Source organism: Phyllostomus hastatus, unplaced genomic scaffold (assembly GCF_019186645.2).
Source record: "Phyllostomus hastatus isolate PE091 unplaced genomic scaffold, TTU_PhHast_1.1 phas_scaffold_12, whole genome shotgun sequence".
Lineage (NCBI taxonomy): Eukaryota > Metazoa > Chordata > Mammalia > Chiroptera > Phyllostomidae > Phyllostomus > Phyllostomus hastatus.
Genome location: NW_025334007.1, coordinates 9,961,526 through 9,988,774, shown reverse-complemented (window position 1 = coordinate 9,988,774; position 27,249 = coordinate 9,961,526). Strand labels below are relative to the sequence as shown.

The following is a 27,249-nucleotide window of genomic DNA, read 5'->3' as shown; positions in this document are numbered from 1 at the left end:
TTTCTTCCCCTGAAAACCTCAGTACAGGCTTCTTTCTGCGCATGCTTTCCCGTCACTCCTGCCATCCGATTGGATCTGGTGCTTCTGCACATGGCCCTGCATGGCATGCCCCTTCCTCTTGAAAACTGCGAGTAATTACCTCTTCTTTCAAAGGCTGTCTCTCTGTCTGTCCTCTTACCATACCTGATGAAAACAAAGTCCAGGGACATTTTGAAACAGGAGTCAGATTGATTTGAGTTCCAACTGGGCTCTGTCATTTACCCATCATGTGACCTTGGGACTATTTCTTATCCTCTGCCAGCCTCAGGGTCCTTAGCTTTGCAACGTGGTAAAAGATTTCTATGTCATAAGACTGCTTCCTATAAGGACTGATGATAATACACAGAGTTGAGTGCACCCTGAAGAGACAGTAGCTGTGTGGCCAAGGACATGAGACTATCAAGGAATAATATCCCCCTTTAGGCTTGGAAATGAACAAGTACAATACACAGATCAATATAATAGCCTCTCGAATGTATATGTTCTTTGTAATGTTCAAATCAAGAGATATTTTGTATATTGCTATTTTTGTTCCGGAACTGAACATCTTTTCCCCCGTATTAAATGATGGCTGCTGTTCCTGTTCAGGAAATGAAACTTGATAATTAGTCTTTTCAACAAGAAAATTAGAGGAAGCATAGTTTATCGCTTTTCCTTGGCTCAAGTGTCATTTTGACATGCTATCCCTACCTTCACTAATTACCTGAGGTAGATAAGCAAATTTATCAGCTAACGTGGCAGAAAGAAAAGAGGTTGGAATTGGAAACCCCTCAGGCCTTAAGACAAATATCTGCTATGTGACCTTAGGCAAATCATTTAACAGCTCCGAATTTTAGTTTCCTCATCTGTAAAGGGAGATAGAACACTTCGCTAAGAAAGATATTTAAAAAGATCAGATATAATATGAGTAATGAGTCTCATTAGTGAAAGGCCTGGGACTTCAAGCCTCCCTAGTCCGTAGGACCTGCCAACAAATCAGACTCCCGCCATACCCCCAGCTCTGAGTTTTCAGCATTTAGCTTTCTTCTCCCTCTCCTCTCTTCTCTCTCTCCCTCCTCCTTCCAGGGGATGGAGGAATACATTTTTCAGGATTTGAATCATTTCCTTCTTTCTCACTGAAATTGTGGTCCACATGGGATTTTACTGCCTGAAACAGAAGACCCCGCACATCCAAATAATGACCAGATGCACTCTTGTCTCGCATAAAGACTCGGCTTCAGTTGTCATCTCAGCCACTGAAGTTGCACTGAGGTTGCAGGGTTTAGTAATCTCCGAATAAATAATCTTACCTGTGAGTCCTGCAGGAACAGATGCAAATGGTCAGGCAACTCCCATCTCAGGGTGGGTCTTGACCTAGAAGCAAACTGCTCATTCTTGCAGGTTCTCCTCCTGGAAGTCTTCCCAGCAAATCTACTGCTCAGGGTTTTCTATTTCTCTGGATACTTACTGGCTTTTAGTGTTCTGTAATTAGGTTGCTAAGGGTTTTGTATATTCTCATGACTGAGCCCAGTTTACTAGTCCAGAATCTCTGGCACGGCTTCCTCGCTTTCCCTCACAGGACCTTGCACGGGGTGAGGAAACAGAAATATTAAGAAACCTCTATTGATTCATTGATTGATTCCAGTTAAGGCTCAAGGTAGTCCTGGCAGTTCTTCATTGAAACAGTTGGGTGGGTGCAGGTGAGATCATTAACAGATTTATATGCATAGTGACTTCAGTTAACTAATTTCCATAGCTCTTGAGAAATTATAAAATTTTGGACAACTCGCCCTATGTATTCCAGGATAATGACTTTTTACCCCCAAAACACACTAAATAATATGTTGTGGTTTCAGGCAAAAACATATCGACCAATTTCCCTGACACAATGGCTTGTTTTTGGAGCACACTGAATGGAATGCCACTGAGAAGCAGGTCAAGTGTGAATGAATACTTTTTGATTATGTGCACCATGTAGGTGGGGTGAACAGTTAGCATTATCTACTACTCTTTAGTCCAGTGGTCAGTAAACCTTTTCTTAAAAAAATTGTTAAGACTATTATACATGTCCCCCATTTTCCCCACCTTTGCCCCCCTCCACCCAGTTCCTGCCACCCACCCTGCCTTCATCACATTGTTGTCTGTGTCCATGGGCTATGCATATATCATACATGTTCTTTGGCTACTCTCTTCCAGTCCTCTCACCCCCCTCTCCTCTGATATCTGTTGGTCTGTTCCATGTTTCCATGACTCTGGTTTTATTTTGCTTGTCAGTTCGTTCTGTTCATTAGATTCCACGTGTAAGTGACATCATATGGTATTTCTCTTCTTCTGACTGGCTTATTTTGCTTAGTGTAGTAACCTCCAGGTCCAGCCATGCTGTTGCAAAGGGTAAAAGTTTCTTCTTTTTTCACAGTCACTTGGTATTCCATTGTGTAAGTGTACCACAGCTTTTTTATCCACTCATCTGCTGATGGGCACTTGGGCTGTTTCCAGATCTTGGCTACTGTAATAACGATGCAGTGAACATAGAGGTGCATATATTGTTTCTCATTCCTGTTTCAGGATTCCTAGGGCATAATCCCAGCAGTGGAATTGCTGGGTCAAAAGGTAGTTCCATCTTTAGTTTTTTGATGAAATCCCGTACTGCTTTCCACAGTGGTTGCACCAGTCTGCATTCCCACCAACAGTGCTCTAGGGTTTCCTTTTCCCCACATCCTCACCAGCACTTGTTGTTTGTTGATTTATTGATGATAGCTATTCTGACAGGTGTGAGGTGATATATCTTTGTGGTTTTAATTGGCATCTCTCCGATGATTCGTGACATCGAGCATCTTCTCATATGTGTATTGGCCATTTGTATGCCCTCTTTGGAGAAGTGTGCATTCAGGTCCTTTGCCCATTTCTTAATTGGATGGTTTGTCTTCCTGGTGTTGAGTTGTAGAAGTTCCTTATATATTTTGGAAATTAACCCTTTATCAGGTGTATCACTGGCAAATATATTCTCCCATTCAATGGGTTCCCTTTTCATTTTGTTGAGGGTTTCTTTTATGGTGCAGAGCGGTAAACCTTTTTGTAAAGGGCCAGAGAGTAAATATTCTAAGCTTCACAGACCATATTATATGTGTTGCAAAACAACTCAACTCTGACCTTGTAGCACGAAAGCAGTGATAAATAATATGTAAACAAATGGGCATAACTTTGTTCCAATATAACATTATTTACAGAAACAGGCAGTGGGCTGAGTTTGGCCCATGTGCCATAGCATTCAGACTCTTGCATCTTTTATGAGCACACATTATTTCTGTGTTCTGGACTTCTCTATTTTTCCCTAGGAGGATTTTTTTTTCTGTGCTACAACTTTATTTATTTTTAAAAAGATTTTCTTTATTTATTTTTAGAAAGAGGGGAAGGGAAGGTGAAAGAGAGGGAGAGAAATATCTCTGTGTGGTTGCCTCTTGCATGCCCCCTACTGGAGACCTGGTGCCAACCCAGGCATGTGCCCTGGCTGGGAATCAAACTGGCAGCCCTTTGGTTTGCAGGCCTGCACTCAATCTACTGAGCCACACCAGCCAGGGCTCACAACTTTATTTTTAAAAGCAGTTTGAATACAAGATAATCATCATCTCCCCAAAGGTTGGAAATTAATGTGGACAATGGCACAGAATGAAGAATGCACCTTACAATGAATGATTCACCCATACCCTTTCTTCTACCATTTCCCACCTCATCTCAAGTCTTCCTTTATTCCTGTGGTGAGCAAAATAAGTCTTCATTATATTATATTATATCAATACAAATTTTCAGTATTTTGAAAGCTGTGAATAATTTTTATAGAGTTGTTTTCATCGTTCAATTAGTATACTTTTCTATCTGCATTTGTGTATCTTGGTTTGGGATGGAATGCATTATAGTTTTTCTGCTATAATTATGGAAACTATTTTCTTTTGGTTTATGGTTTTTCACTTAGTAGTTGAATGTTTGGGAATGAATGCATGTTGCCCCTGGCTAGTGTGGCTCAGTGGATTGAGTGCTGGCCTGTGAACTGAGGGGTCACCGGTTTGGTTCCCAGTCAGAGCACGTGCCTGGGTTTCAGGCCACGTCCCCATTAGGGGTGCACAAGAGGCAACCACACATGCTGTTTCCTTATCTTTCTCCTTCCCTTCCTCTATCTTTAAAAATAAATAAAATCTTTTAAAAAAGAATTCATGTTGATAAGGGATGGATAGGTGTACATTAGGGTAAGCCCCAGGTACCCTTACCTGTGGGGAAATTGCCAGTCTAAGGAGGGTAGAGGCTATGCCAGCTGGCAGCCCATGGCCTCCACTGCAGGTCACTCTGCACCCACAGTGTGTGAGGAGGTTTGGAGCATATGTGTGACAGTGGTCCTCCTCACCAGTTTTCCATTTTCTGGGTCCTCGGGCCTCAGTGTTTTCATTTGTAAACCAGAGATAAAAATACCCTTGTTATCAAGTATATGGGTTTGCCCTGAGGTTAACAGGGGATATGAAAGTGCTATGCCCCTGTGACCTATCATTATCATTTGAGCATTTAGAAGGAATTAGGAGGCTGAAAACCCCCCAGCTACTAGCATCTGAGCTTCCTGAAGCTGCTTTTTAAGAACAAATAGCTAGGACTAACTTGGATGAATTTCATTGCTCTTATTTCTCCCTTTGGTGTTATGGGTGAGGAATTGTAGATGCTGGAGCTGCAGCGCTGAACTTGATGGACATGATCCTTGACCTCATGGAACTCACAGTCTAAGAAGCATTGTGGAGTCAAATCCAAAAGCTCTTGGAAGAACAACCTAGGAGACTAAGGCCTGCTAGGATATGTTCTAGAATAACAAAAAATATATAAATCAACAGCCAAAGAGCACATAATATCTATACATGCTATGATATAATTTGGACAAGGGTTATGCTCTTCTGACTTTGAGGCAACATGCACTGAGCAGACAGTAAGAAGGTAGGATGTTATAAAATAAGTTCAAAATCTTGGGAGAATCCTATGCTAAGGGTCTAAAGCCTGTCTGGGATCAGCCAGATAAGACCATGAACACGGGGCCACATTATTCCAGGCTCATCAGTCTCTACTGAGCTCTGATGTGACCTCCAGGCCCACAGGCACAAATTTTGTACGAGAAAAATGCTCCACTGGTTTTTCGATGTAGCTGAATTCTCCACTTCTCAGTCCCACTTTCTTATGACCTCCAGTAAGACAAGAACAGGTAAGTAATAATTGTGTTGTGAATTAATGATATCTATATACAGGGGTGGGAAAAGTAGCTTCGTAATAATAACAGACAATATCATAATTAATTAGTAATACAAGAATAAATTCTGTTTCTTATATACTCACAACTGTAAACCTACTTGTACCCATCTCTGTAATCAGATTATAAAATGTATGTCATTTCAAAAGCATTGGAATATTGGTTGCCCTTTCCCAGGAAGAAAGCAGATTTTTGTAACTTAAAACTTTAGCTTAATAAAAGAAATCAAAGATCCAGCCATTAATCAGTCTTTCCAATGAAACCAATTGCCTTTGAATTTATCCTGGGGAATCTGCCAAAACGGGTACTTTATGTAAACACAACAATGTAGTAACCAATGGCTGCCTCTGTGGGACTAAGAGGACAAAATACATGGGGGACATTTTTCATCAATCCATGCAGGGCACAGAAATCTTTTACCATATTTTTCTTGGTTGCTAATATGCTTAATTTGAAAACTTACCTGTCTTTTGTACAATTCTTAGCACTGCAGACAGGTCGTGCTTTTTTCCTTCCTCCTTAAAATAAAAAGTTCCAGTCCAAACCGTCAGCCTCTGTAGGTTGTCTTAATTGCTACTTTGCACTGCACTGGACTATGACTCTGATTTTTGGCACATGCTGTCATACACAAAGTTCCTAAAATAAAATGCTCCAGGATATCCCAGGAACTCTTAGAAGGCTTTAAAAAGGAACTTGCTCACTGAAAGAATATCTTTGATGAAGACAATTCAGGAGCGCAGAATGATTATTGCAAGAAGAATTACATGATTCCTTGCGATCTTGAAGTGAGTCTGGAGAATCCTTGCCACCTAACTTATCATGGTCAGGGGGCATTTGATGAGAATCCAGTTTTGATAAAGACAATTGTTTTTTCCTCCCCAAGTGACTATACATTTAAATAGCTAAAACATCTGTTCAGCAACACAGTAAAACATGTACACCCGGAACGCCTGAGAGAAGAGCCTGCCAAACAATCGCTTGAGAGGGACTTTGCTGGGGGGGGCACACCAAGATAAAGCAACCAGTGTTTGTTTTGTCTGGTCAGGGGGAAAGCCAAGGCAACCAATATTTTGGGTTTCTTTTACTTCATTTGCGAAGAACTATTTGAGAAGGGGTGGCAAGGGGATATTTCCTGATGGGACTTTTTAAAGCTGCCCATTAGTAGAAGAGCAAGAGTACTTTGGATGTCAACACCTAACAGATTCTTGAGACCAGCCAACAAACCACAAACGGTGACTCTTTTCTGGCGTGGCCTCCACATCCTCCCCGATGGAAGCAGAAACGGGGAGCAGCATGGAGACTGGGAAAGTGGCCAACAGAGGCACTCGAATCGCCCTGGTGGTGTTCATCGGTAGCACCCTGGTGCTGGGCACCGTCCTCTTTCTAGGTAAGTGGGACGCTGGAAGTGAGGGAGCTGGGCAAGTGCAGTGAAATCTCTTTGTGCTTCATTCTGTCAGACCTTGTCAGGATGCAGGTGGAGGGCTGTTTGCTTGTGTTGGAGGGGGTGCATCCTTAGTTTCTATTAAATATGCAAATAGAGGAAGCCTTTTCTTTAGAAGGCTAAATAAATAAATACATGCAAGTACACCGTGCATAGTGTAGAATGCGAAGTGGGTATAAACTGGCTTCAAGTGGCGGGAGGATTCAGTTACACCGGGCAAACATTGTTTTTATGCATTACATTTAGCAAAATGAGCATTTATGAATTCATAGTCAGATACTTTCATTTATTTTGTGAGGAAAGACTTGCACTGTGATCAGAACCGTGCTGGAATTTCTTTCCATTTGATTTTTGTCAATTCTGCCTGGATGAATCATGAAATTTAACTCACAAAATACAAATTCATTTTTTAAATGCACCTTTAATGATATTCTTCGATTCCTTTCTAATCCAGTGACTGTGGTGGGATAAAATTTTAACTTGACCTTTCCATTAGATTTAGAAATTGATATGAAGGAAAACAAGTTTTCTTCCAAGACTTGAAAAGGATAGTGATTCAATTATTTTAATAACTCTTGGTGAGAATAAGGTACCCAGGGAGAATATGTGTTGATGAAAACATATTCCATGAAAAAAAATGAGATACCTTGGAAAGACTGTAGGCATTTTGAACCCTTGACAATCAGCCTTTGTATTTTTCTCATATGGCCTGTACAATTTCATTAGTTTGAAAGTTGTGTGGGACCAAGCACTATACTTAGGAGATTCTAGGTGCAGTTTGAAATGGAGCATGCCTGGAAACATTCCTTGGCATATACAGGATGCAGGAGACCATGTTTATCTTGGCAGGGGAAAACCAGTAATTAAAGTTTAAAAGAGTTAGGGTTGTATGGTTGAAAACTCTGCTAAAACGAGCAAACCATCTTTCCATGTTTTCTGTGGCTGAAAATGTAAGGGAATTAGATGGGTTGATAGCTTTCTGGTACAGTTAAACCTCCTACTCCTGCGACCAAATTCGTGGCTCTTGTAAACTGTTATGAGATTTCTTGGCACCTGGGTTTTAGGCAAGTGTCCTATCCAAAAATTCAAACCTGGAGGAAAAATGATAAGGGCATGGTAAGGCACTATATACCATGTGGGACGTGACCACAAAGTTACACTATTTGTATTTTGAAAACACTCCCAACCTAAAAATCCAAATGATGATTGTTTATGTTACCATATGTACTCTTTTTTAATGATGTTACTGCTGCTTGAACTTTTTTGGAATTCCATTGCTATGATTACATTCCGAGGCTGTAGCGTATTAGTTGGAATATTCTTGATGGCAGCAAATCTTTGTTCTTTGAGAGAATATGATTCTTTGGGATTACCTCTGAAGTTTTTAGAGCACAGGAAAATTCACCAAGCCAGTCAATGCTGTTATGGGTAAGGAGGTCTGCATGTAATAGAAAAAAAGTGACTTTTCAGTGTGCCCAATAACCTGGCTCTCACCGTGAATCTTTAAGAGGAGCTCTAATGAATTTAGGTGTGACCATTTTATGCCTTTGCTACTCAAAGTGTGGTCCGTGGACCAGCAGCATCAGCATCACTTGCAAGCCTGCTCGTCACCACCTCAGCCCCACTGATGCAGAATCTGCATTTTCACCAAATTAAAGTTTGAGAAGCATTGCTTCAGGTGACCACATCCATTTGGATGCATACCTTCAGAGACACTTGCTTTGCTTTAAAATATATTTACACTCTCAAATTAAAAATAAATGATATTTTTTGAAACATCTCTGCACTATTTCAGACTCCTTCTGTTCCCCCACCCTTTTCATTACCTAGTTCTGCAGGCTCTGCCCCCCACCTGCACCCTGTACCCAGCGAAGTCCTTGTCTGAAAATCCCCTGGGACCTGTTAGGCAATGCTCTTTGTGACAATATTCTAGTTAAGGTCCTCTTCTCTTCAAGGTGCTTCCAGGTTGACTTTGTGGTATATTCTTCTGCCTGTTCAAGTTCAGTCACATGTCTGCAATTTGTAGCATTTCTCTTTACCTCTTTGTGTTTTAGGCTCTAGGGTAATAATCTCTTTTCTCAACCTTAGTCCTTCTACAGTAAGAGGGATTGCCACAGGCCTCGGGGTGGTCTCAGAGAACTTAGAGCACTAGGAGTTAAGATGTCAAGTATAACAATATGCCTATAACCAGATTATCTTGAAGTCTCCTTTTTCCTCCTCCCTCTTCCCCCACCCTTTCTCCCTAGGATCTGTTTCTCAAATGCAATGATTGGCAAAGTTTTCTTTGTAAAGGGCTAGATAGCAAATATTTTTGGCTCCCCGGGCCATACTGTCTCTGTTGCAGCTACTCGACTCTGTTGTAGCACAAAAACAGCCACTGACAATATGTATACAAAGGGCACGGCTGTGTTCTGGTACAATTTGATTTCTGGACATTGAAATTTGAAGTTCAGATCATTTTTACGTGTCCCAAAATATTATTCCATTTTAACTGGTTTTGTGACAATCATTCAAAATGTTAAGGACCATTTTTAGCTTGTGGGCCATACAGAAACAGGCAGTGGACTAGCTGGGCCCACAGGCCATGCTTGCTGACCCTGCTTATGTCAATCACTCTCATGCTCTCCATCTGTGGATGACTCCACTGCGCTCTGAGGTCATTTCTGCTGGTTATAGAGGAATCCAAAATGAGAAACCAAACTGCTCTTTAAATTTTCTAAAAGCTCCTAATCAGTAAAAACTAACATTTTCATTTCCTGTATGAAGAAGATTTTCTTTGTTGTCTCTACTTTATTCACGTACACCTTCACATTATCTGGGCTTGTTGACCCTTATTTACTTGCAGGGTCTTAAGATAATTCCCCCCCCCCCCCGCCCCACCATGGATATAATGCTCTTCCTTAGGGGTTGGGTCTGTTTCCATCTTAATTACTTAATTTAAATCTTTTTTTTAAAAAGATTTTATTTTTAGAGACCGGGGAAAGGAGGGAGAAAACATCCATGTGTGACATTGATCACTTGCTTCTCATACTCTCCATCTGGGGACCTGGCCCACAACCCAGGCATGTACCCTGACCAGGAATCAAACCAGCAACCTTTTGGTCCTTAGGCTGGTACTGAATCCACTGAGCCATACCAGCCAGGCTAAACCTTTCTTTAACTCATCATCAGATAAAGATATCTGAGTTTAGTTCTGCTCCCTTATAGGTTTTGGGTCAAGAATTATTTTCCACTAAAGGACTAAATCTTTAAATTTTTTATTGAGATATAATTGACAAATAATATTAGTTTCAGGTGTACAACATAATGATCCATTATTTGTATATATTGCAAAAACAATTACAATAAGTCTACTATGATCCATCACCGTACATAGTTATATAGTTTTTTCTTGTGATGAGAACTTTTAAGATCTACTCTCTTATCAACTTTCACATATGCAATGGAGTATTATTAACAAGAGTCACCATGCTGTACATTACATTCTCATAACGGATTTATTTTATAACTGGAAGTTTATACCTTGAAAGTAGTAAGTCTTCAAAGTAAATACTTCATTATCTTTTTTCTAAAATTAAACAAGGCTGGTATCAAGAAACTTTTGTCCAGAATCATAACATTATTATTTAAAATAAAGTTTATTTCTGCATTATAAAAAATAACACATGCTCATTAAAGAACATTTGGTAAACATATGTAAGTAGACCAAAGGGAAAATTTCCTCCATGGTTCCACCACCCAGGCACACTGAAATATTCAGTACTAATCTTTACACACTGCACAGATATATTTTTACCTAACTTTTCTTCTTTGCCTTTTAGAGAAATCAAAACGCACCTTTATGCTATGATACTATTTCTTAAAATAGGCCTGAGATTTTCCATAGGCAGTTTTTTGAATCTATAGTGTAACACAAGTAAAAGGCTCTTTGGAGGATGGCAGCAGAGGTAAGAATAAAGAAAAGCCGGTTCCTCTTAGAATGTGGGTTAATAAATAATACAAATTGCCACCCTGGCAAGTGATGTACAGGCGTTCCATCTCCAGCAGAAATGTAGGTACTGCCGCGCTTTCTGATCCTGCTTCTCAGTTGAGGATGCCAGGAAAGACCTTGGCTCCCCCTTCTCCCCGCCCCCACCATCCATGCCCCCATGGCCACATCTTCGAATGATTCCTTATTTCTGCCCACAGAGTACAGTGATGATGGTTTCTCCACAATTTCCTTGACTACCAAAAATATTTTTGAAATCTCAACTCACATTTGCTAATGCCCAGGTGCTACCTGGAGGTTACAAATGGGGCACCGTTCTGTATTCCTGCAGAAATCCATTTAGATAATGTTGCACCAGATGGGGGAAATGAAGCTATTGGTGAAAAGCTGCTTCCATCCTCCTGGGTTTTGTTCTGTTTTGTTGTCTTGGTGGAAGTAGTTGGAAGCTTGGTCCATGGAGTTGCATCTGTCTGGTTGCTAGGCTGGGTCTGGAGGGAGGATGGTGTGTGGGGTACAGGGCAAGCAGATAATGACTATCTTGCTAGATGATTGAGTTAAATACAATATACAGGGTCTGACAGAAATAATGCCCTTTTTATTACAAAATCTTTTATTATAAAATCATAAGCATGTAATTCCATAACATAACAATATCACACTCAAGCACACCATATGACATTTTAGGTGACATGTTCAAATTAAAACTATAAATCATCACATCCATATTATTCCCCTACCAATCACACTCAAGCAGGCGTTACTTCTGTCAGACCCTGTGTATTACCTACTGCCCCTTCTAGGCCTTATCGATGTGGATGGTTTAGAGAAGATCCAGAACTTTAAACGCCACGTGTCAGCTTTCTCCTTTCCCTCAGGATTTGCTCCACATGACATAAGTTTCAATTTTCCCATCACTAACACAAGAATGTAGTTGCAAACAAAAAGTAAAATTATGAGGCTTAAATCGCATATAATAGGAAATGGAAGAGACTAGAGATTTTCTAGCCCACTGGTTCTCAAATGTGAGCCTGGAGGGCTTGTTAAAATGCAGATGGATGGACCCCATCCCAGCATTTCTGATTCAGGTTTGCAGGGCTCAGTGATTTGCATTTCTAACAAGCTCCCAGGTGATGCTGTTGCCACTGCCCAGGGAAGCACTGGTCCAATTGTCCCCACTCATCTTATGTTCTAGAGAACTGAGTTTCAGAGCAACCAAGAGCCTCACCAAGGTTACACAGCTAGAAACCAGAGTCTGGTTCTGTGATATTGAGCCCACTGGGTTTTTGAATTCTGTGTCAGTACTGAGAAGCATGAACTGATGTCCAATGTCTTGCATATGTGCCTGACGGTGCGTTACCTGATGGTGGGTTACCTGATGGTGGTCTGCTTCAAGCCAGTCATTTCTTTATTTTGGTCTGTTTTTTCAGTGAGTCAAGGTTTCTTAAGTCTCCAAGCTAAACAGGAGTACTGCCTGAAGCCAGAATGCATCGAAGCTGGTAAGTCAGTTTTCCATCCTGTGTCAAGTTATAATTATGGTACCTTGGGGAGTGGAAGAGAAAACAGGTGGTATTTTTAGTATTCTGTTTGCTTGAGGTTTACCAAGTATGAAATGCAATTTTGATGAAATTTTAAGTTTACTTTCAAGTCTTGGTGTGAAGTCGTGGAGCGCAGGTTTCCTGTTTTCTTTTTCCTTGCAAAAAAACAGCCATGCGGTATTCCAAGTCATTACAGGCAGACCTCAGAGATATTGCGGTTTCAGTTCCAGACCACCGCAATAAAGCGAGTATTGCAAGAAGTGAGTAGGAATCTTTTTGCTGGTGGAGGGTCTTGCATTCAGTTGGTAAAAACAAAACAAAACGCAACATCTGTGAAGAGCAATAAAACAAAGTGCAATAAAAACACTTCAAATCTCTGTAATGTTATTAACCAATGTCACCCCAATAAACTTAATAAAAAGAAAGAAACCTCCCTCTGAAGACGCCAGCGTATTCCTGTATAAGGAAATCAGGAAGGGACTTGGAAGGCTGAATGGCCTCCCTTAAGGCCCAAAGACAGAGACCATTGACCTTCCAATGGCCTCAACTGCATATAGATTCCTATTTATCTTAAGCAGTCTTTCTGAATCTTCTGGTTAGTAGGTCTGAACTGTTTGCAGCTAAGTGGGGACCCTCTGTACATTCATGATTCCACTGTAACCTGGAATCCCTTTGGGTCCTTCTAATCCATGTTACAAGTCAAATTTTTCTTGAGGTGATCTGGCCGTATAGCAGTGGGTTCGCTCAAGTGAAGCTGGGTGCTTAAAGTTGTCTCAGTTTTGTCATAGCTATTAGATTTCCCCCATAAGCCAGTGTTAGGGCCTAGATTTACAGGACCCAGGTTCCAGCCCCTATCCCCATTCTTCAGGTGGACAGGGACACTACTGTGTCTTCCAAAGAGAAAGCCGTAGGATAAGTTAAGCACATGACCCTTTAACTTTCCTGTTGGCCTTAAAGAGATTAATGGATTAATTCACCAAATATTTATTGCACTCCAGGCACTGAGTTAGGTTTTGGGAATGCAGGCATACCTCACTTTATTGAGCTTCAATTTATTGTGCCTCACAGATGTTGCATTTTATTTATTTATTTATTTATTTATTTATTTATTTATTTATTTAGAGAGGGAAGGGAGGGAGAAAGAGAGAGAGAGAGAAACATCAATGTGCGGTTGCTGGGGGCTGTGGCCTGCAACCCAGGCATGTGCCCTGACTGGGAATCGAACCTGCGATGCTTTGGTTTGCAGCCCGAGCTCAATCCACTGAGCTATGCCAGCCAGGGCATGCATTTTTTTTTTTTTTACAAATTGAAAGTGAGACCCTCCACCAGCAAAAATATTATGACTCACTTTATTGCACCACTCACTGTATTGTGGCGGTCCAGAACCCAACCTGCAGGATCTCTGGGCTCTGCCTGTACGGCAGCGAAGCAGAATGACCAGGTAAGGGAAGCCAGACAATTAACAAACACACAATGCAATCAGTACACAAGGAAAACATCAGCTGGTGATACATGTTATGCAGAAAATCAAAATATTAAAATAGAATGGTGTGATAGCAAGTGACAGGATGGCCAGGTTGGCTCTCTCTTCGGAGAGCTACTCTTTGAAAGTCTTTCTGCATGGAGAAGAGCCTAGAGGGAGTAAAAATGGATGAAGTTGCTGGGTCAGGAGGTTATTTTGGTGAGCCAGGTGAGAGGTGGTGCTGTCTTGAATTCAAGAGATGGAAAGGGAGATTAGAGTGCTTAGGAGATGGGGGGTTTGCTGAAAGATTGTATGCGGGCTGTGAGAAGATGCAGAGCACGGTGATGCTTAGATTTTTGGTGGTGGTTGATTGGTGGCATTTATTGAGATGGGAGAGACCTAGGTGGAAGAGCTTTAAAACTGAGGCTTTATGCAAAGGTAATGGGGTAGATAATTATGTTATTAGTGTTTTTTGTTCCATTCTTATTAATATATTTATATATATATTTTTTAACCAGGAAATGTGTTAAGTGACTTACATGTGCCATCTTATAAAATCTACATAAGAACCCCATGAAGTCAGTGCTATCACCAGGCTCACTTACACATGAGAAAATGTAGGCTTGTAGAAGCTAACTCACCCAGGGTCACATCCTGAGTTAGCAGCACCGCTGGACTTCACACTCATGCCTGGCTCTTCTGCATTTGTCCCTTAGTGCCACAACACCATGCCAGATACCTCTCTTTGATCCTTGCCCTGTCTTGCTCTTTTTATCATAATACTAGATCTACTAGAGTCGAGTGACTAGGCAACCTTTTCAGCTTCTTGATCTTGTCTCTGAAGGGCAAGAAAAATATAATTTCCAGGCCTTTTCCTGTTCCCAGCTTGAGCTGACCTAGGCTTTTCTCCGGAGGAGAGAGAATGACCTCGAATAGGGTGGGGCATCAGGTTGGACTATGAGGCCGGGTTTTGGACTTTATGTCACCTTGTGCTTTTGCTGTGGTAAGGTTCTTGTAGATGTGTGAAAATGAAATTTTTGAACGCACACATTTTCATTTTGAGTTTAGTCAACGTTTCGTACAGAGGGCCACTTATTTCATGAATTTTGTCTTTTTATAATGAATCATAATGAGGCAAGCGTAAAACTTACATAATATTTCACATATTGCCAGGTAGTGTGTTTTGCCTTGCCATCTTGTTTTTAATTTTCACGTTGGAGAATGGCTTTCTAATATTGAAAAAAAATATTTTTGCTGTTTCTGTGGTGAAAGACTCACCAAAGATACAGTCCTCTAGTGTAATGTGAACCCCACTACGCACAGGGCTCTGCAAAATAGCTGCAGACTGCACATCGCACAATTTGCAGCGAAAAGAAAGTCCAGAACAATGCTGTGTGCGTGCACGATCACCTTGTGTGCGTACCTGCTTTGTGCGTACCTGAGCGCATGCGTATATGGGCTCCTTGTGTACGCCAGTGTACTTGCGCGCTCACCGGGTGTGTGCGTGCGTGCCTGCGTGCGCACCGTGTGCGTGCGTGCATGCCTGCGTGCGCACCTCGTGCGTGGGTTCCTTGTGCATGCGTGCGTGTGTGCGTGGGGGCCTTGTACGTGCCAGTATGCCTGCGTACGTGCTGTACGCATGCGTGGGTGTCTTGTGGGTGAGTGCTTGGGTGGCGCCACGTGCTGACTGTGATCCTGCGTGCACCGTGCCTGAGTGCATTGTGTATGCTGGAGTGTGTGCATGCATGGTCCCACATGTGTGTATCTGTGCCGTGTGTGCGTGCGTGCATGCATGGGTGCTTTGTGCATGCCAGCATGCCGGCACATGCGCTGTGTGCGTGCATGCATGTGTGGTTGCCACGTGCGTGTGTGGGCACTGCGTGCTAGAAAGTGATTGGCTGGTGGACCCTCTCTAAGATGTTTCCTATGTATGTCTCTTTTCCTCCCCTTTACCACTTCCTCCTATGTTAACCCCTCTTTTAAAATAAGAAGTGGAGCCCTGGCTGGGGAAGCTCAGTGGATTGAATGTGGGCTGTGAACCAAAGGATTGCTGGTTTGATTCCTGGTCAGGGCACATACCTGGGTTTCAGGCTAGGTGCCCAGTAGGGGGAGCTCCAGAGGCAACCACACATTGATGTTTCTTCTCTTTCTTCTTCCTTTCCCTGTCTCTAAAAATAAATAAATAAAATCATTAAAAAGGAAGTGGAGAACGAAGAGAAGAAGAATGAAAGGAACAGGTATGTTAATGCTGGATAAGGGCAAACAGTCTGGCTTGGGTTTTTAGCAGGATTTGGCCACTTACAAGCCATGTGATCATAGCCATCTAAAGTCTCAGTTTCACAGTCATAGAGTGAGAAGAACAGTTTTTACCTGACATGCTAGTTGTGAGACTAGAAGAAAATGATGGTGGTGTAGTATCCCAGGTCTACAATTCCAGATCCTTAACCCCAAACCCAGAAAGCATGGTAACTCTTGGTAAGATTGGACCTGACCGCAACTCCTGTGGTGGCAAAACTGGACGTTAACTTATGTGAGGCTGTTTTAGACTTTGTTTTTCTTATTTATGAGAATATGTATATAGTCCCAATAGAATTATTAATGTGCTTTTTTTAGGAGTGCCACTCCAGATGTTGCCGGAGGCATTATATAATCTGTGCTATATGCACTGTATTACTTTTCTAAAATTTCAACATCTATGAGGTCTGAAGTATCTGGCCTCAAGTTTCAGTTAAGTGTTTGTGAAACTATAATACTACTGAAAATGTACATGCATGGTTCCCAGATTTAGCTACACCCACGCATTCAGGATGCTCAGTTAAATTTGAATTGCAGACATACAATGACTACTTTTTTTTTGTATAAGTGTCCCATGCAATATTTGGTGTGAACTTATACTGTAAAAGTAGTCATTTGTCTGAAATTCAAATTTCACTAGTCACCTTGTATTGTACCTGGCAACTGTATTATTTGGCAGTGTTCCTGGCACTGTTCTAAGCACTTTACATGTATTTACTCATTTAATTTTCATGAAAATCCTATGGGGTGTTATTATGATCTCCATTTTACAAATGAGAAAACTAAGACATAGAGAGGTTAAGTAACCTGCCTGGGGTTACATAGCTATTGCATGGTATTGCTGACATTCAAACCAGGGTGGTCTGGCTCTGGAGTCTGCGATGATGCCATACTGCCTGAAAAGGGCTAGCATAGTTCTGGCACAGAGGAAATGCCCAATATTTATTAACACCTTCCTCCTCTCTCTTCAGCCCTCATTAAACTTACAAACAGCCTGGTATACCGGGTATACCGCCCCCTCTACTACATAAACACTAATTGGAAACCATGTAATAATTTACCTTATATGCAGTGATTTGAGAGAATACATAGAACAGGTTTCCTTCATCATCATATTTCTCTTATTGAAACAAGACTCTCTGGATTTTCTCCATGAAGCTGAGTAAGGGGAAGAGAGTTTTGGTGTCTTGACAGCTATGGTCCCTTGCAATTTGGAGTCACAGTTCCCTTTCTGAAAGTGCAGCTCGGTGCCCAGCTGTGAATTGTGAATGATGAATTGGGAGGCTGAAGCTAGAGTTTTCCTGTTCAGCGGGCTCAGTTCCAAATTCAGTGTGAGTGATGTATTCCTCCACTTTATATCAGGGCCGAGGTCAGAGCTGACCTTGCAGTTTTCCTAGGTACCTGCAAGAATATTGAGGAGATGGGGAAGGATACATTTGACAGTTGGGAGGCATCCAGAAAACAATGTGCTTATGTGAATAAAAATGTGTGTAAGGGTTCCTTTGTGTGAGTGTAAATACTGTGTGGGACGGAAACGTGCATGATCAATGACCCTGAGGTGTTACATAGCATATTCATTCTGTGGCTGCACAGCCAGTATAACTATAAGTACAAGCTGTAATGAAGATTTTATGACCTAGCATACCGTATTTGCATATTAAATCATCATGAAACAGTAGCAGTAAGTAAAAATGTAATTGGAGACAACCACATTCTGAAAGATGAAAATATAAAGCCAATTTTAAATTTATCTGACTTCTAAACCATTTTTTTTCTTTGTTCCTTTTTTGGGGAGTTTGAAAATGGTAGGGATTTTGAAGTCCTATAGAAGTTAGGAGGTTTGTATATTATTTGCTTCATTGAAGACAGAAAGCTCTTTGAAATTTTCATGGAAAGTCAAGGCAAGAGAAATATCTAGCCTTACTTTTAAACCTGGGGGAACCACATATGTGACCAAACTAATATGTGTATCTAAATTTATGAAGATTATACTTTTGGGGACAATTTATTCAAATTTAGCTGAAAACTCATTGGGTTTTCATTACTTTGAATAGAAATGTATTCTGGCATTAATTAGAGTATGAAAACTACCCAGGATGTCATCTTTCCAATATCATTAAAATATTGGCTGTCTTTGAAAACAAATCAGTTGGCGCATATCTCAGCGCTAGAGTGGTAGCCAGCAATTGTATGACAGTTGGAAGAGAGTTGGAGTTCAATGTTGGGAATTTGAGAACCTTCTCATTTTGTAATGAAAGATTATTTTTAAGCTTTCATATGTAATTGTGTGTGGGCTTATGAAAGGGGAAAAATGCCACATCAGTCTGTTGTATTTTTCTGTTCACTTTACACAAATACTCAGTTGTGCTCTTAGACCTGGGGAGGAGAGGCCTCTGCCTTTGGTCCGTCATTCAGAATGCCCCACTTTGCCCTCCTCCCTAGTCAAGAAGTCTATTGGGCCAAGTAGCAGCCTTCTACAGCCCAGAGTTCCCTGCTAGCTACTCCCATGCCTCCTTTCACAGACTGTGTGGGTCTCATAGGTGAGTTCACTACCCTGAGAGCTGCTCTGAATGTCAAGCGGCTTGAGGATTCACACCTGGCCTTCTAGGTCTTTATGAAGGTGTATTGTAAATATATCTTTTAAATCTTTAGATATGACATTGGGCTTCTGTTTCAGTTAGCCTTTGTTGTGGGATAAACCAACTTTAGAGGCCTGAAACAAGAGTGATTTAATATTTCTCATGATTCTGTGGTTTCAGTGGGGGTTCCTCTGCTGGGCTGCATTCACCTGGAGGGTTGCCTGGCCTAGAAAGTCCATGACGGCCTCAGTCTGGTAGTTGGTGCCGGCCTGGTTCCTCTCCATGTGGCCTCACCTCCTCCAGGGCAGTCGCAGGGCTCCATTCAAAGGGAGTTCCATTTATTTATTTTATTTCATTTTATTTTAATTGTTGTTCAAGTACAGTTTTCTGCCTTTTACTCTCATCCCAGCCTACCCCCCAGCCCTCCCCACCTCCCTTGCATTTCCTCCCCCCTAGTTTTTGTCCATGTGTCCTTTATACTTGTTCCTGCAAACCCTTCCCCTTTTCCCTGAAATTCCCTCCCCTCTCCCATCTGGTCACTGTCAAAGGGAGTTAACATGGAGGATGCAAGGCCTGTTAAGATTTAGGCTGTCACATTCTGTTGGTTGAAGGAAGTCACAAGGCCAGTCCAGATTCAAGGCAGGGGGAATAGATCCTACCATTCGATGGGAAGAGTGGCAAAATCACCTTGCAGAAGGATGAGAGGGCTGGAAAGAAATGTCACATGCACCTTTGCAAACAATTTAGCATATACTCCACTTGTATGCCTGTCCTATGTCCCAAAGATTATTAGGAGTGGTCCTGTAAAACCTAACAGCAATAATAGCAAACTTTCAACCAACACGCTCTGAATGTGGTAACTGGGTATGGTGCAGTTGATTCAGGGAGTCTTTTAAGGGGAAATGTAAAAGAAAAGGCTTAGGAATTGGTTGATAAGAAACTGATGTTTAATTTGGAAGAGGCCAGCACACAACATTTAGTGATTGTCATTAATCCTATGATTTTCCTTTTAAATAGCTGCTGCCATCTTGAGTAAAGTAAATCCGTCTGTGGACCCTTGTGATAATTTTTTCCGGTTTGCTTGTGATGGCTGGATAAGCAGTAACCCAATTCCTGAAGATATGCCAAGCTATGGGGTTTATCCTTGGCTGAGACATAATGTCGACCTCAAGTTGAAGGGTAAGTTTCTACTGGGGTTTGGTGATGCCCTTTACAGAGAGCAGTATTTGACAAGAAAAACATAATTTTGAATTTGAAGCATGACTGTTCACTTCTTAGCTATACTGAATTTATGTTGAAGATTTAAAAAAATGGAAGATTGAAAGGAAGGTTGTGGAATTCCAATCTGCTCAATCTCAACACAGGCTTAGTGTGGGTCATTATGCTCATGTTTGACAATAGTGATTTCTGCTACTGAAAGATACATAGCATGTGATTGAGATTGGGAGCAAAGGAATAGTTAATGAAAACCATGTTATATCAGTGTGCTTATTAGTCGCTTGTGTTCAGAGCACACTTCACCACTTGCTCATTGTGTCCTACATTTTGATGGCTTCTAGAATATTTTTAACACCTCATCGTTGTTTGACATCACTTTTGAGAACTCTGGATGACCTTGTGTTTGTCATATTATTCCTGTTGACTTCTAATTTGGCTCTGGGGAGACCATCTTTTTCCCATGGCCTCTCTTAGCAACGACACTTACTCACGTGTACATGCATGCCCATACTCAAATATGTGTGTGCACACACACTTCAGACGTTGAAAATGTATTTTACTAGAAGATCTTCTCTTTGCAATGGATCGAATTTTTATGCTGAGCTATTGGAGAAAGCCACTTCATGAGGGAAATTAGTAGATTTCCAAGCCAGATAAGGTTGTTGTTTTGAGAAGGCAAAAGTTTTTTTTTCTCTTTTTGGTAACTGTGAGTTACGCCATATAACTTGTGTCCAGTCATACCTCCAAAGAATTTCTGAGAAGTTACAAGGATCATCATTTTTCTTGTCCATCTCCTCTTCTTTCCCAAGATTTTAAGTGCATGAAAATTAAATGTGTATCAATTTACACATGAATGATAACAACTAAGGAACGATTAAAATCGTTATTGATATGCTTTGTTTGAGGAGGATATTGTATATGGGCTTCTTTAAAATTCATAGAACTAAGAGTAAATTGTTCAGAGCATCACTGGTTCTCTTTTTTGTTTGCTGACTTCTTTTAAAAAGTGAAAAAAGTCATTTCCAAGCTCAGTAGAGAAATAGAAAAGAGCAAAAATAACATGCATAAAGTAAGAAGAATGTTACCTGTAAGTCCACCTGTAGAAAGCAAATGGGTATGTATCTTTCCATGTTTCTCCCCCATTTGTGAGTATATATGTATAACCTCATTGCATGCCCATATACTTAAAAATTATCTGATATGCACACTGTTCTGTCATCTGCTTTAAAAAATGATGTATTTCAGCCCTGGCTGGTGTGACTCAGTGGATTGAGTGCCGGCCTGCAAACCAAAGGGTTGCTGGTTTGATTCCCAGTCAGGGCACATACCTGGGTTGCAGCCCAGGTCCCCAGTGGGGGACACTCGAGAGCCAACCACACATTGGTGTTTCTCTTCGTTCTCTCCCTCCCTTCCCCTCTCTAAAAATAAAGAAATAACATCTTTTTAAAAGTGATGTATTTCAGCCTATTTCAGCCCTGGCTGGGTAGCTCAGTTGGTTAGAGAGTTGTCCTGATCTGCCAAAGCTACAGCTTTAATTCTCAGTCAGGGCATATAGAAGAAGCAATGGTTGAACGCATGAATACGTGGAACAACAAATTGATGTGTTCTCTCTCTCTCTCTCTCTCTCTCTCTCTCTGTCTCTCACCCCCTCCTTTCCCTCTCCCTCCTCTTCTCTCTCTCTTTTCTTCCTGTATCTAAAATCAATAAATAAAAAAATTTAACAATTGATCTGTTTGTTGTAGACATGGATTATGTCATTAGATATTTTTTCTTTTTACAAATAACACTATAATAAATATCCATGTGTACACATTAACAAAAAGATTTTATTTATTTTTAGAGAGAAGGAAGGGAGGGAGAAAGAGCGGGACAGAAACATCAATGCATGGTTGCCTCTCATGTGGCCCCCACTGGGGACCTGGCCTGCAACCCAGGCATGTGCCCTGACTGGGAATCAAACCGACAACCCCTTGGTTTGCAGCCCACACTCAATCCACTGAGCTACACCAGCCAGGGCCATGTGTACACATTTTTATGTCCTTTCCTAAATATATCCTTAGTATAAATTCTCAGAAATGGTCTTGTTATGTTGAAAGAATATTCACAGTTTAATTTTTAAAAAGATTTTATTTATTTTTAGAGAGAAGGGAAGGGAGGGAGAAAGAGAGTGAGAGAAACATCGATTGACTGCCTCTCATGCATCCCCAGTCTGAGACCTGGCCCACAACCCAGGCATGCACTCTGACTGGGAATGGAACTGGTGATCTTTTGGTTTGTGGGATGATGCCCAACCCACTGAGCCACAGCAGTTAGGGCCACAGTTTAATTTTTGATTCATATAGCTGAACTGGCCTTTCAAAAGTTATTTATACATTTTCTTACTGTTGGACATGGTAACTTTTCTCCACCAGCTGTTTTTTTTGCGGTATAAAGTAGAGGTCAGCAAACTATGGCCTATGGGCTAGATACAGCGCATTGACTGTTTTTGTAAATAAAGTCGTATTGTTAGTTCAGTTTGTTCATTCTACATATGAGTGAGATCGTAAGGTATTTGTTTTGCTCTGGCTGGCTTGTTTCATTAGCATAATGTTCTTCAGGTCCATCCGTGCTGTCACAAAGGGTAAAAATTTTTTTCTTCCTTTTTATAGCCAAACAGTATTCCATTGCGTGATGTTCCATAGTTGTTTTATCCAAAATACAGACAGACTCATAGATAGCAGGCTGACAGCTTTTGGGGGGTGTGGCCAGTGGAGGGATCAAACAAAAGGGGAAAAAGACTCATGGACATGGACAACAGGGTGGTGATTGCTGGGGGGCAGGGCGTGGGTGGAGGTGGAAGAGGGTAGAGGGGACATAAATGGTGATGGAGAAATACAATAAAATGAACTATTAAAACTTTTATTGGAAGACAGATATATCTATTCATTTATGTATTTCCAATGGCTGCTTTTGCATGGCAGAGTTGAATAGTTGCTACAGAATTCTCGTGGCCTACAAACCCTAAAATACTTACTCTCTGACCCTTATGGAAAAAGTTTGCGAACTCCTGATGTTTGGCACAAAGCTTCGATATAGCTATATGGGATCTGATTAAAACTGCCTTATGAATTAATAGGTTTTGGTGGCTTCTTTGGCATTTTTTAAATAAGTTATCATGAAATTAAGAAATAATTATAATTTCCCTTTACTGTATTGGCTGGAGCCTCCAGAACAGTGTTGAATAATTGCAATAATAATGGGTATGTTTTTCTTATTCCTAGCTTGGGTGCTAATGTCTCTAGTGTTCCCCCCAAATAGATTTCTTTTTTGTTTGTAATAGGCAGTCTTCTCTATTATGTTCTGTTAGTTTAAGTTTGCAGAAAGGAGTTACTAAAGAAAAACCTCTCTTCACTATTTATCAAGAGACTCAAATGGAGTATCTCTTTTAACTTCTCTAGATTTTCTTATGCTGAATTTACCTTATAATCGTGAAATAAACCCTACCTATTCTTTTCTTTTAAGGCATTCCTGGACTTGCATAAGCTAGTATTTGTATTATATATTGTGTCTGTATTTAAGATTCATGTTGGTTGATGGATTTTTGTGTGCTAGGTTTGTCATATTCTGTTCTCAAGATCATGCTGGCCCTGTGAAACAAAATGGGAGGCTTCCATATATTTCTGTGCTCTGGGAAAGGCACAGCCAAATAATCCATGAGCTGTTCTGTGACAAGGACTGTAAAAGGTGAATTAAAAAATGGATCACAGGCTCTTGCTTCAAGTGTGGACAAGGAGACCAAGTGGTGGAGTAGTGTCACTTTTTAAATTGGCATCATCTTGTACCAGGTTACCTATGTGTTGGAAATGTAAAATGTACATTGGTTCTTTAAACTTTTAAATTTTGAGGTAGTTCACATTTACAGAAAAGTTGCAAGAATAGCACAAGGAACTCTAATATACACTTTACCCCAATTCCCTGATCATTATCATTTTCCTGTATTTGCTTTATCATTATATTCTTTTGTTCTCTCTATAAAAATTTAGATATTGTATCATTCTCTATGTTTGTACATTTATATATAGATAGTGAGAAAATAATATAAGCGTATAGATATTGATATACAGATACACTTGTAGATGTGTTTTTATGAACTCTGCAAGTATGTTGCAGATGAGCATTCTTAAAGTATATAAACGAGCTTTTCAAATATCAGATATGCTGACAAATCTTATTTTTTAAACACTAGATCTTTAAATTCTATCTATATATATTCTATATCCAAGTATGTATCTATACATCTATCTACCCATTCATTCAACCATCTAAGTATTACAAGCTAATTGTATAGCAACTATAAGTAAATAACAAGAAGAAACATACTTCAAATCCTATCACCCCCATGATAATTTTTAAATGCAAATATACATATAAATTATATGTGTATTTCAAAAGGGATTACATAGTATGTTCTATTTTTATAATCTGCTCTTTTTACTTGATGTTTACATGCTAATATTTTTTCATGTCAATAAAAATAGGTCTATAGCATCATTTGCCATGACTGCTTTGTGTGGGTACACTACACTTTATTTAAGCAATTCCTATGTTGCCATGTGGGTTGTTTACTCACTGTAAGCTACTCAGAGCCTGAGTTTTAAAGCCACAGAGCTGGGTTCGAGTCCTGGTTTCTTTCATTTTTCCTCTGTGTCTCTTTTGGCTAATTACTTATCTCGGCTAGCTGAAGCTTTGTTATCTTTCAAATGGACATAAGGATACCCAATTTATGGGGTTTGTGAGGACTAAAGATGATGACCCATGTAAATTTCCCAGTCCAGTTCTTTTTATACAGCAGGCCCTCAATAAATATTTGTCCTTTGCTTCTCCATTTTATCTCAAAGATAGTTCTAAGACTAACAGAGTAATGTCTATCAGATCCTTAAGTTTTATTCTGCTCTTTTGTAAATATCACATGCTTTCAAAAATATTGAATATTGTCTAGCTATTTCCCCTACCCTTGATAAAGAGAACATCCAAAAATAAAACCCAATACTACCAATCAAAAGAAAGCCATTTTCTTATGGCTGATAGAGAACACACAGATACAGCTATCCAATTTGTGGAATAAAGTGGTTTTGACAGACCTGGCTGATGAAAAATTGCCCTCTCTTGAAGTCAGCAGCCTGGCTTTGTGAATTTTTTTCTTTCAATGGCATATAAGACTCAGATTTCTACTTGGAAAATAAAACTATTTCTTGTTTTCTTCAAGAAGCAGGATTTTGTTTTAAAAAGCCTGCGTGTAGTCATGTGTTTGAATGTCTTAAAATCTCCTTCCTGCAAAGCCTCTCAAATTTGTCTTCATGTGGCCATGGAGATGACATAGCATGCGTTGCTTATGAACGAGCAGATGAAAATTTTGCAAATGAGCACTTATGAAACATGAGGCAATGAGTGAGACAGAACACTTGTGTCAAACAAAAGACAGATGACTTAAGGTAGGGCCAGCTCATCTCTATTATGGAATAGCAATCTTTGCCAATATTTTATAAAGAATGCAGTATATTATTATGTTCAAACACAGACAGCACCAGCAGAACAATAAGATGAAGTAGGGTTTATGCATTAATGAGCAGAGAAAGATGATGGTGATTCATAGATCAGTTCTTTATTTGTAAATAACCCGCTGGCTTAGATTCAAATGGTTCTTGTAATTAAATAACACTCTATATTCTTGTTTTTTTTTTGTCCTGCAAATAATCCTAGCCAGGTAAACTTTTACAGATAAGAGAAAGCTGAAAACTTCAGTGCAGCTCCTGTAAAGTCATTTGATAATTAGGAAGATCAGATTATTGAATATACAGTTAACTGCCATTTTCCTCATACCATGGACATAACGTAATGTTATACCAATCTTAGCCTTGAGATCATTAAGATTTTTGAAACAATGATGTCAGACTAGTAAAAACAAAATGGGGTGTGGTGGGGAAGTGCTAGGGAGCACCCAGTCAACGTGGTGGGCTTTTTACTCCTGGTGAAAACTCAGGCCCTGTAAGTCTCAATAATCTGCTATATAAACTGGGCGCGCCCAGTTGGAGAAGATTTCTATTTTTCTGACCACGCTGGCTCCTATTCATGTGGCCACCCAGGAAGCAACAGATTGCTAGATTATACACATGTCACCATGAGTCCTGTATGCATAGAGGGGTGCTGCATGAAGACTTGCACCTGTGTAGAGGACTTGCGGAATGTCAAGTGTAATGATTTTCCTACAAAAGTTTGTTGGTATGGTTGTTTCCTTTTCTCCTAATCTCAACCCACCATTTGGGCTTGGATGGGGGTGGAAATGCATGGAGTGTGAGGAGGGGGAAGAAGTTGTCAAATTAAAAATATTTAGAAATGTTCAGTTAGGAGACATTCACTTCAAGTACAGAAATGAAATTCTTCATGAAGCAGTGAAAAATGTTCATGTAGCTCTGAGATATGTTCTCTTTCTAATGGCTGAAGGGAGTAAAGAGGCCATGAGAATGGCCATCTTGTGTAAAAGCTTGTGTTCTGGTAGTTTTCACAGTTTCCTTGTGTGTTTTTTTTTCCACCCCCAGTACATCTCTTTGTCTTACTTTGTGACTCTTATGTGTTCTAAGCATTTGATTTTAAGATCTGATCTTATCCCCTAGGGCTTTTATGTAGTTCTTCTGTCATAGTGGTTAATATTACACATAAGTATGCTTGATAACAACCAGATCTTTTCATTCTGAGTCGTGTGCTCTTTAATTTTGAGGAAGTGCATTCACTTTCAATAGATGGAAATGCACAGCATTGTGACTGTATTAATTAATCTGTGAACTGAAGATTGTTTACCAAGCATTTACTCTTTTCCTGGCACCAACTGCTTTCAGTCACAAGTGAAAAATCCCCAAACTCAAACTGGCTTAAAGAGTAAGGAAATTTTGCTGGCTCATGTAACCAACATGTCTAGTAATAATGTGGACTTTAGGTGAGGGTTGATCCAGCAGCGGAACTGTGTCACAAAAGCTCATGTTTCTTTCTCTCTACTCTGACATCTGCTGTCTTGTGCTTCTTTCTAAGCCTGTATAGTCATAAGATTGTTGCCTATAGCAACCAGAATTCACATTTTTTCATTCACATCTAGCAGAGGCATCATGTTAGATACAAGAGGATGCAGAAGTGCAGAGATTAATGAAGTCCCCAAGATTATCCTTGTGTAAATTAAAAATCTGCACATCACAAAATGTTTCAATAGATATTGTAATCAAGACTATAGAGCTGCACAGTTTAATCATGAGAGTTGCCAGCCACATGTGTCTTTGAGCACTTGAAATATGGCTAGCTGGAATTGAGATGTGCTGTAAGTATAAATAAAATACATATCAAATTTCAAAGAGTTTAAAAATATATGAAATGCCTAATTAATTTATTTCATCAATTATGTATCGAGATGATA

General features: G+C 40.2%; 1 protein-coding gene across 1 annotated transcript in view; it reads left to right on the top strand.

The window, feature by feature from the left end:
• The first annotated feature begins 6,535 nt into the window (after positions 1 to 6,535).
• The window catches only part of PHEX (phosphate regulating endopeptidase homolog X-linked), a 166,456-nt gene continuing 145,742 nt past the window's right edge, over positions 6,536 to 27,249 (top strand). Inside the window, exons 1-3 of the mRNA XM_045856084.1 lie at positions 6,536 to 6,680; positions 12,150 to 12,218; positions 19,611 to 19,772. Coding sequence (XP_045712040.1) covers positions 6,563 to 6,680; positions 12,150 to 12,218; positions 19,611 to 19,772 — 349 coding nt within the window. The 5' untranslated portion in view covers positions 6,536 to 6,562. The remainder of the gene's footprint in view (positions 6,681 to 12,149; positions 12,219 to 19,610; positions 19,773 to 27,249) is intronic.